Source organism: Chelon labrosus (assembly GCF_963514085.1).
Source record: "Chelon labrosus genome assembly, chromosome: 1".
NCBI lineage: Eukaryota > Metazoa > Chordata > Actinopteri > Mugiliformes > Mugilidae > Chelon > Chelon labrosus.
Window position 1 is genome coordinate 36,482,970 of NC_140337.1, and position 11,072 is coordinate 36,494,041.

The 11,072-nt window shown below is 41.8% G+C and overlaps 1 protein-coding gene across 4 annotated transcripts; it reads right to left on the reverse strand.

The window, feature by feature from the left end:
* Nucleotides 1-440: 440 nt before the first annotated feature.
* LOC311488544 (uncharacterized protein) lies at nt 441-8,640 on the reverse strand. 4 transcript variants are annotated; one of them, XM_084545310.1, is made up of 10 exons: nt 8,330-8,640; nt 7,444-7,742; nt 7,129-7,337; nt 6,917-7,027; nt 6,602-6,723; nt 4,832-4,949; nt 3,922-4,023; nt 3,505-3,564; nt 1,531-1,863; nt 441-1,277 (listed from the first exon to the last, which is right to left on the reverse strand). In XM_084545310.1, the coding sequence occupies exons 6-10, from the start codon at nt 4,896-4,898 to the stop codon at nt 1,093-1,095; spliced, it is 747 nt and encodes a 248-aa protein (XP_084401436.1). In that variant the 5' UTR covers nt 4,899-4,949; nt 6,602-6,723; nt 6,917-7,027; nt 7,129-7,337; nt 7,444-7,742; nt 8,330-8,640; the 3' UTR covers nt 441-1,092. The 4 variants fall into 4 exon arrangements, with proteins under 4 accessions (XP_084401436.1, XP_084401439.1, XP_084401437.1 ...); XM_084545313.1 differs by having other exon boundaries at nt 6,602-7,027; XM_084545311.1 differs by having other exon boundaries at nt 7,129-7,742.
* Nucleotides 8,641-11,072: the final 2,432 nt, after the last annotated feature.

An 11,072-nucleotide genomic window follows, 5' to 3' on the forward strand; every position in this document is an offset into this window, starting at 1 on the left:
AATAAAACACAAATAGACGAAGGAATGAATCGTCTGTTGAGTAAAATGTTAAAATAAGTTATTTAAGGGGAAAAAAAGAACTGCACTAACTGTTAAAATGTTAGTGCAGTAAAGCTAGAGTTCTTTTTGTGTTCTTTAATGTGAAGACGGTATGAACAGAAGTGCTGTCAGTCAGTTCATGAAAGGCTTCCATTAGTTACTGAAGAATGAGAGAAAAAACATGTGCACTCACTGTTAATGGAATAGTTCTGTATTATTATCATACAATATTTGAAAATAGGCCACATTTTCTGTAATATTTGTGCTTTCATTTAGATGCTTGAACACTGAAGTGGCCCCCCACTGAGATGACAGAACCAGCAGTGGCCCCCGGATCATTTGAGTTTGAGACCCCTCCTCTACAGGCAGGGAGGGAGCTTAACCACACACAGACACATGACTCACTTTCATAACACTGCTGTATTACTGTTTAACAGAAACATATCACAAGCACCAGACTTCATCACCCATCAACTTCCATGATTGTCTCCTTCTTCCTTTTATAAAGGTAAAATGCATGAAACAAAAACAATACTCTGCCCCCTAGTGGCGAGAATGAATACATTAACAAAGAGAAATGTAAGCAGGACATTAATGATGTAGCATCTATAAGAACACATTAATCCATACATGCAGCATATCAACATGACACAGACAACGGATCCTTGACACTGTTTCTACTGGTTTCTATTAATCACCAGTAATCATCATCCATTGTGTCTTTGTTGTGTAAATACTCAGTAACAGCTGATCTCTACCTGAGGATCAGTTTGATGAGGAAATGTTCATTTAGTAACAGTCACATTAGAACGAGGGTAATGTTGAAACAAATACACTGACACTGTGATGATGATGATGGTGATGATGAGGACAGACTTGAGCTTCCACTGAGTCCTTCCTCTGTGGATACAGTCCTGCTGTTTGAGTGTTGGAGGTCAGCTGCTACAGTGGGTTGCTCATGTCTGCTGGATGTCCAGCATTGTTAACTCCTGTCTGTCCTCAAGAAACAGCAGCAGGACACTCAGAGTTCAGCTGGACACTGATCTGAGACATTTAAAGCTGCTGAGGATCAGCTGATTGTTCAGGAGGAGGACGGTATCGCTGTCTATATCTTCTGTAGATCAGAAAACCAACAACACCAACAACAAGAACACCACCAACTATCAGACCAACTATCAGACCAACAGGTGTGTCCTTGTGTCCTCTGTTCCTCACTCCTTCGTCCTCCTTGTGTCCATCTGTGTGACAGAAGCAACAGAAGCAGGTGTGAGGTGTGAGGTAGCTGATGAGTGAAGAATAAACTGCTGTCAGACATTATCTACTGCACTCTGATCACATCACTCAGACCAGCTGTTTTCTAGAAAGTCTCATCAACAACATCTTTCTAAAAGTCAAACATCTGATCTGAGATCTTTCTCTCTCACGTCAACAACCAGGAAGCAGCTTCAACTCTGATCAGAGACAAAGACAAACTCAACTCTACTCACTCACCTGGTGGAACTACTTCCAGTCTGATGGTGCTCCTCTTCTGGTTTATTTTATTCTGAACAACACTACACTCGTATATTCCACTGTCCTCTATCGTCACATTGTTCAGAATCAGAGACACGTCTCCATCCTTCATCTGTCTGTCCTGTAGATCCACTCGGTTCTTATAAGATGGATGCTGGCGTGCTGGATCAGACTGATCATCACGGTATAAAAGAACATATTTTTCCTTCAGGTCAGTTCTTCTCCACTGTACAACTATGACAGGATCATTGTTCAGAGCTTTACATGGTAGAGAGACAGTCTGTCCAGGTTCAGGTCTGATGTTTGTCTCTCCTGAAGGAAACAAGACAGAGCAGAATGTTTGATGGTGATTCAGTTAATCAGACTTTTGAATAAACCACTTTCAATAAATCAGTTCAATAGAGAAGGCTTCAGAATGTTTGCTGAGAGGAGGATGAACAAATGAACAAACTAAATGAATAGAACCAAGAGAAATCATGAGCTGGTGGATTCAAGTAAAACAATAAGTTGATGGAAGAAGATCCAACAAGGACTGATGATGCAGCAAACACATGGAGCTGCTCTGACCTCTGACCTCCATCATCAGACTGACTTCCTCTGAGGAACTGAGACAGGATCACTGACTCCAATCAGCTGGGCATCCTCAGCTAGTATCACTACTACTTATTAGCGGTGGGAATCTCTTGGCACCTCACGATTCGATTCGATTCCGATTCAGAGGTCAACGATTCGATTCTAAAACGATTATCGATTAATCTCGAATTTTTTTTTTTTTAATGTACATTTCCATGCCTGATTTTAAATTTTGTGATATATATACACATATTTTAGTTTGGTCAGATTCTTAAATATGAGTTTGCTCCTCAGAATTTGCAAATCACTTCCTACTATTGTGCTGATCATTAGAGAAAGAAAAACAGATGGCTGGCATCAGGAACGGGTCCCCTTTTTTTCTGTCAACTCTGGATGGTATCGTGAAATGTGGCTTCGCAAATTCATTGTATTTCCTAAGTATTTGATTTGAATTCCACAGACCTTACAAACGGTGTAAGTCTTGTCCATCTTGCCTCCAACCTCATAGAATCCAAAATGCTGCCATACGGCAGCTTTTAAAGAAGCCGGTGCAGGTCGTATGAGTCGAGCCAGAGAATGTCTAATAAGGGGAGAAGTTCCACTCTCAGTGAACTTCCGGCTTCTGAACTGTTCGTTACACTGGGTCTTAATAGAGTGGCGAGGCTCTCCGTAGACGGGCTCTGGTCTAGCGCTCGCCATTGCAGCCATTTTATCGCCGCTTAAACTTTTTTGCATGTAAACAACTCGCACGTGTGTTAAGTGCGCATGCGTGTATAGCAGAGAATCAGCAGGCCAGAGAGTAGAGTTTTCTGTTGAGCTCCGCAGCAGGCGCACAGAATATTGCAGCAGGCGAACTAATTAAAAATTTTAATTTTAAAATTCCGATTATGAACTTATTTGAATCGAGACAAAATCGTTCAAGACAGAATCGAAATCCATCGGAGAATCGATTTTTTTTCCTACCCCTACTACTTATACGACAGTACTTGTCTGCACATGTAGCAGCCGGTGTTCTGCGTTGTGTTGTGCGGTTAGAAAGTGAGACGCACGCGGGTTGAGCATCTATGGGAGTTTAATCTTTAGGGTAAAGAAAAAACACAGGCGTCACACACCGAGCCACACTGCAACTCTCCGACTCAGCTCCGAGCACACACAGCTCTATATCTTTGTGTATTACACCAAATATACAGCATAGTTCGTACTGTATTAAAATTAATGTGGGGATACAGTGCATCATGTAAAACAAAATCCATAAAAAAACTCCCCCACGCATCTTCCACAATCTAAAATAATTAAATTATTTCACCCACATTAGCTCTTTTTTTTTTTTTTTACAGTGCCAAAATACCAAAAATGAACTGAATTAAATAACTAGCATACCTTTAGGGTAAAGAAAAAACACAGGCGTCACACACCGAGCCACACTGCAACTCTCCGACTCTACAAAAAAAATGTAAATTAAAATTCCCCTAACCACAATAAAACGTCACATTATATATGACATAACACAAACACAATTATTACACAGCCGTAGCATGCAGAGCACAACCTCACAGCATCAGCACGGAAACGAGAGAAACAGGGGAAAAAAAACGGTTCGGCTAGCATAAGGCCAAGCCAACACCGCATGAATAACTCAGTTTAAACTTTGATTTACGAGTTGTTAATAAATGGAGCTCGACCGAAAGTTAGCATTAGCATGTCACATTACAGCATATGTAAACATATTGTGGTTTTGAACGGGTAAAAAAATAAAAATGACAGAGGACAGAGAGAGCGCCTCATGAAGTGACTCACCAGCTCCGAGCACACACAGCTCTATGACGCTAGGTGGTGCAACGCCAAAATGACACCCCGGGGGAACAAAGGGCATACAATAGGAAATCACCATAGGTACCTCTTTTTTTTTTTAAAAAACACAGGAGGGGAAAAATCATTTTGGGGAAGTTCACAACACAAAAGAAAAGAAAAAATAATAATAATAAAAAAAATAAGAAATTTTTAACTTGGCTACACACACAACATATAGAGACACAGATACAGGCTCTGGTCAGTGACCATCCACTTTTCTATCCTGGTACCATTATCCTACACCATGGAGAACCATGCTGTGATTGTCTGGGCTACTTTAACCCTCCTGTTGTCTTCCAGGCTCAGCTGGACCTGGTTATATTTAGTACTGCTACAGGTCACAACACACACATTCTCTCTGTTCTTCAAAGAAGGAGTTTTTCTAATTCTACTTGTTTGTTCTCTTCTTTATGAGCAATGACATCAGTCAGTTTAGACCTGAGGGTCTTGACTAATGTCTGACATGTACCAGTCAGTGGTTCTCCCTAATAACTCATCATTTCATGTAGATGAGGCTGATTTTCATAAATACAGGAGTAAAAGGAGTTTCAGACTTGGTCATGACTTGGAATGAAGTTGTCCAAAAATATGTAACACAGAATGATGGGATCATTTTACACATGATGTTTTCTAAGCAGTTAAAAGAGACGGTGAGCAGTAAACAGGAAGACAAGACGAAGGATAAACTAAAGAGCATTAGAGGAAATAACAGAGAGGAAGTTGATGTAGTAAAATGATGACTACTAATGTTGGAGCTGCTGTAGAACATGTGGTTGATCAGATCTTCTAGATCCAGTCAGACTCTACGTTGTCTCCTGAACATGTCAGAGCTAAAGACGCTTTGGTTTCAACTCACCAGCAGAGACAGACAGGACGACGCTCAGTAAAGTCATGCAGAGACACGCAGATGTTCCAGCAGACATCTTGTCTTCTTCTTCCTCCTCTGTTTTCCTGACTTCAATCTATCAACCTGACTAGATCACATTCAGTGGATGGTTGAAAAAAACCTGAAATAAAGCTGAAATAAAACTGAAATAAAACTGAAATAAAGCTCAAAGTCTCTGACGGTGACGACTCGTCTGTCTTTCAGCCGCTAGCGCTCTATAAACCAGGAAGGTGGAGCGATGGAGGGATGGGCGATAACCAAACCATAAAGAACTGAGCAACTACAAACAGAAAGTAAAGAGACTAAATATTTCACATTTCTATATTGATGAATAAACGCCTAGCTTCCTACAGTGTTGGAGTTTCCTTCATACGTTGCTGCATCCTGTTCCAGGTCAGTGTTACCAGCTCCTCAGTAAGGACAGTGGCTATTGGCTGTCCTAAAAGACGCTAAATGACGTAATTTGCCATTTGGATGTAATTGTGATGGACGCTGTAAGAGTAAAAAAAAAAAAAACCTAAATATGTTTAGAACTACAAATGAACATTCTTCTGCTGGTTCTTGGTTGTTTTTTCATTTTTTATTTTTTGCCTAGCCACACAAAACTAACTTTGTCCTGTATTATTAACGCTCCTCCTTTATCCGGCTTGGTATTGGCTGTGTGACTCAAAAGAAACGGTTTTAACAATCTAAATGGATTATTATTTTATTACTTATTTTAGTGTGACAGTGAAGAAACATTTACATTTACACCCCCTTCTGTAGACCAGGGCGCGATCAGCGGCAGCTTTGCGCATGCGCCATTCATTTGCAGTCTGGACGCTGAGTGGCGTGGGTCTCCCTCTCTGCTCTGACTGCTGCAGCGGGGGCTACTGTGAGACTGACCGCCTGTGAGTGCTTTGGGACAGGGGAGGGGCTCACGGCAGCACCCGCTGCTTGTTGAGGACAGTAACTGAGCCGATATGTGCTTTCACATCAGAGTCTCCAAGAACCAGAAAAAGTCGCTAGACTTGTCGCTAGTCGCTTTTGACAAAAAAAAGTCGCCAAGAGGATTTGAAAGTCGCTGGATTTAGCGACAAAGTCACCAAGTTGGCAACACTGTTCCAGGTTTCTGTCACATGACGTCTCTAGCAGAAATCAAACATGTCCAGACAAACAGCACCGACTAGTCTTCAGAGGAGAGTGCGCATGCGTCTGTTGTGCTGCAGCCTTTCTACTAAATCACGTGACTTCGGAGGAACTGAGGACATTAGTTCCAGCTGATAGCGACTATACACCAGTTAGCACCTGATAAAAGTCAGACTGGATATATTTGTCTTGTTCTGGTGGTTTATTTGCTGACAGGAAAGGTAGCGCTCAGGTTCATTGTTATGGTCTAGATCAGACACATGAGAGACATCTACACTGACCAGCTCCAACAGAAAGCCAATCACATCTCCACGGACCAAATCCTGGATGTAGACTGTTCACTACACTGCCTTCAGAGATCCAGAGTCATCAGATCCAGAACTAATAGATTAAAAACCAGCTTCTGCCTAAGAGCTGCTGTCATGACCTGGCTAAGCTATGGCAGAACACAAAGGTTAACTGATTTATTTAAAAATCAACCCATAAGAATTACTGAGGTTTGAGTGTGAGTATCAGTGTGTCTGTTGATGTGTGCATGATAGTGTATGTGTATTGTTAAAAGGTGCTAACGTAAAGCAAACAGGCCAAAGCCAACAGAACAAAAACACATACCAGAGGAATCCAGGTCAAAGATCAGAGGGAGACTGAGGATCAGGAGTGCCAGGTCTTATAAGCTCAGGGAGACTGGCCAGGAGCTCCCAATTTCCCAAATTAAGACCCGCCCACTAAGGTACCTGCAGAAACAGACAAATGACAAGACAAGGGGAAAACACAAAACAGGCCCTAGTAGCAGGTGGATGTCACATTGCCAAACTGTATTTCATTGGTTTTCACCAGACAATAACAATAAACCTTCTTATTCTTCATACAGCACTGTCAGACAGGGTTGATGAATCGTACAGGTACAAACATACTTTCTCTTTTTACCTCAGACTAGCAGCTCCACTCAGTAGCTCCGTTGGGCCTGACCACTGTGTGGCCTATTCTGTGGGACACTGTTTGGCGGTGACCCCTTCTGGTTCATTTCAGTTATGGCAACTGATGATGAAAAAAGGAATGTGGATTGTGAGGACTGTTGCTTCCAAGAGGGATAGAAGACTGTTGCCGTGCATAAAGAATTCAATGTAAAGAGACTTTACCTTTTGATCATGCAACCAGTGGTAAAGATGATTCATTTCATTCTATCTAGAGCCATAAACCAGCATCAGATTCAGCAGGTCCTGTTCAACATCCAGACTGAATCCAGAGATGTTGTCTCTGTGCTGGAGCCCAGTATCGTACATTTCCAGCACCACGTGAGATTGTTGTGGAAACTTAAGCCTTCATCTTCCTTCAGTACCAGTGGTGGCTGGTGATTAAACATTGTGGGGGGTGCAAAACAATAAACACTATTCGAACATAAATGTTGCTGTCCTTTCCTTCAATGATTCTCTGATTGAAGTCGTCTCACGTACAAGTCTCTTTTCCATGGACAGCATGGCCAATGCATCCAGCCTCTCCTGGGTCATGGTGTTTCTGAGAAAAGTTTTTACTCTTTTCAAGGTTGAGAAGCACCTCTCAGCTTCTGCTGTGGTCAGGGGTGTGGTGATGATGATCTTTAAAAGAGTGAAGACTTCTTCTAGATTGTTCTCCATAAGGAGCTGGAATAGGTCCACAGCACCAAAACAGGCTCATCCAGCACTGGGTATGTCTTGAAGGTGTTACACAGTGCATCTACAGGAGATGACCTGTGACGTTCCTCAAACATGTCCCCCTGCAACAAGGTGACACAGATAAGGTGGTCTGTGAAGGAGAAGCACTCCCTGGTGTGTCCCAGAATATCTAGAGAAAACATTTTATAGGTTGTAAAGAACTGAAAATTATCTTTTGTTGAATTTGTAGCATTGGGAGGTCATATTTATTTATTTACCTTTAATATGTCTCTGTTGCTTGTTCTCAGTAATGTGGCATCTGGATGAGGAAACTAGTCGTCGACATCCCCCCATGAAGAAGTCACTAGCTGACAGTTTGACTTTCAAACACATTGACATTTGTAAATGTTTGTGTCCAACAGTGAAGTCCTGACCTGCAGCCAGATCATCAAGCAGTCGTTAGCTCTGAGCTCACCTTCAATCTGTTTGATTCTTTCTTTCTTGATGTGATTTTACATTTACAGCAGTAATTAGAAACAGTCCACGTGAACAGAACATCAGACTCTGCTTCTGGACGTGTCCCTCACAGACAAACTAAGAACTAATCAAAGTTGAAACAGGTCATCACTGACTTTCTTTAAAGAGACAGACGTGAGAGAAATGATGTCAGACTGAAGTGAGAATCAGATCCAGGAAGAAGATATCTTACCGTGAACGAGGATCACAAACACCACCAACGTCTTCATCATCCTGTCAAAACTCCAAGAACTCAGTTGATGTGTTTGAACTCTTCTTCAGATCATGAGACACTTCTGACTTTCCTCCTCTCGTCTTCAGCTCAAACTGTTTCCACTGAAGTGAAAGTGTTGACTGTAAAGAAACAGGAAGATGGAGTCTCTCAGCAGCAGCCACAACTATAACTGACTTCCGTCAGCTGAAGGTGTAGGTTTGGTTTTTGACGAGGGAGGACAGGATGTCTGGAAATGTCAGCTGTTTGTCTTTAAATATCAGGTGACAGGTGAGATATGTTGCTGTTGTCGTGGTGATCATTGTCAGTGACACGCAGAGCGTCTGTTCACTTACCTTTTATTCTCATCACATTTCTTATTGATTTGACTACTGCCCATCCCCCCATCACTAAAGCTTTCATCTGTTCTGGGTTCCTGTTCAAACTTCCTGTGAACCAGGAAGTTTGAACAGAGAGATGAGTTATTACTCTAGAGCCACATATTGTAACTAAAACTCTGACACATATGTAATAACAGACTCTTTGGATTCATGTCTGTGTCTGAACACAGCTTGATTTATTAAATACAGATGGATCTGTGACTTTGTCTCTGTCAGACTGAACTGAACTCAACACTCTAAATGTGATCCACATCTGCAGTGTGAACACATGAACATTTCATGGCTGCAGCTGCTGCCAACATGACTTCTGTTCACGTCAACATTATTTTATTCATGACGTCACATTTGTCATTTGACATATTAGTTGAAAAATCAGAAGTCTGTCAACTCTTATCATAGATGTTTAAAAACATCATGGATGAGAAAACATTTCTTACACCTTCAGCTCTCACTAGTAAAGGAACATGTTTGAGGGTTTGATACGTCCAGAGTTGATCAGAAATCACCTCTGCAGTCACTGACAGTCAGTCTAACAGCAGCCTGCTAAACAACACACTGCATAGATTTAGGATGTAATCTGGATTTGGAACTAAAGGATGACTTTTTAACAGGAACATGCGTGACGGCATTTTAACCAGCAACCGACTTCTAGACGCCGTTCTTTGTTCAGGGGTTCGCTGTGGTCGTGACGCGCTCCAAGTAAAACAATCACTTCCTCCTTTGAGTTATATACGGCGTTTTATTTGCGTCTGGTTCTCAGTGTCCACAATCATTATCAATAAGAAGAAAAAACAAGAACAAAAACAAAAAGAAGAGCGGTCAAAAAACATTATGGCTCTCCGCTGTCTCATCTGAGACACCTGTGCCACTCTCCCCTTTTGTCCTCATTTCCTGGGAGGCGGCATCACAACTACGAATAATCAGAACAGTCAAATGAAATAGTAAACTTCATCTAAACAGTTATGCTCCAGTTCAAATGATAATAATAATCAAACCAAATATACAAACATGGCTTTAATATACCAGCCCCTAATTGCTTATTACATAACAATTACCAATTCAATAGAGCAATTTCAATAATGCAAGACATTGGCTTGGCCAAAAAGTTCATATTATTAATAGCCCATGTCCATGTAAGGGTACACTCATGGTACCAGTCCATTCTGTTCTTCAAAGTCACTGAAAGAGAAAGACTAATAAACTCAGTCTGCTGCCTCCACAAAGCTGTATGTAGACCATCATCATCCAAAGTTTGTTCCTTTAAGACGGAGTAAAGGATCTTTTCAACCAGTCTAATTAGTCTTTCCCAGACGCCACCATGATAAGCTCCAGAGGGGGGATTGAATGTCCAGTCCATTCCCCTTTTGAGAAGTGATCTTTGGATTCTGTCATTATCCAGCTGTTTCACAGACTCCTCCAATTCTCTCTGTGCCCCTATGAAGTTGGTGCCTTGATCTGATCTGATGCTTTTCACTGAGCCTCGACGACAGATGAATCGACGAATAGCATTTATGCATGCATTTTGTCTAGTTGACTGGCAACCTCCAGGTGAACAGCACGGCTTACAAGGCAAGTGAATATCACTCCCCATCTCTTAACAACAGTACGGCCACGTCTCACCTCAATGGGTCCAAAATAATCTACGCCGACATGAGTGAAGGGTGGAAGATCTGGTGTTACTCTGTCCAGAGGGAGATCAGCCATCTTCTGCTCTCCAGGTTTAGCTAGTTGTCTTCTGCAAAACACACAGCTCTTGATAATCTTTCTTGCTGAAGAGTTGGCACCAGACAACCAGTATCGTTGGTGAAGTTTGGAGAGCATGTGACCTCGCCCAGAGTGACCAACCTGTCTGTGAATATGACTCAGTATTAGCTTTGACACATGAGAATATTTAGGTAGGATCTTGGGGTGTTTGATCTCTATGGGCATAGCCATCCTCTTTGTTCGTCCTCCCACTCTCAGGATATCAGCATCAATGGTAGGGTCAAGTTTATACAAGGAGCTTCCTCTTTTGCATGGTTTTCCTTGCTTCAGAGTGGCCATTTCCTACTTATAATGCTGTCCCTGCTCATAGCAAATAATGGCCTTTTCTGCATTTTCAATGTCCTCTACTGAAAGACCTGTGACTACAGGCGTTTTGAGAAGGAGCATCTGATCCTTTAGTGATTTGCCTTCATCTCGACCAATCAGTGCACATTCCTTTTCCCCTTTCCTGTTCATTTGTAGAAGGAGATTCTTTAGTTTCGTCATCCAGGCTACAGCTCTTTTCAGATCATTCCATGATGAATAATATTCAATGAGCTTGCTTGTTGGAGTTTTCTCTG

What these genes read in the sequence shown, in the direction of transcription:
- LOC311488544 (XM_084545310.1), bottom strand. Translation starts at nt 4,898, where the DNA reads ATGTCTGCTGGAACATCTGCGTGTCTCTGCATGACTTTACTGAGCGTC. An exon ending in CGTCCTGTCTGTCTCTGCTG is followed by an intron (nt 4,024 to 4,831) that starts GTGAGTTGAAAC and finishes AAAAAAAAAAAG; the next exon opens with AGGTACCTATGGTGATTTCC. An exon ending in GCTGTGTGTGCTCGGAGCTG is followed by an intron (nt 3,565 to 3,921) that starts GTGAGTCACTTC and finishes TTTTTTTTGTAG; the next exon opens with AGTCGGAGAGTTGCAGTGTG.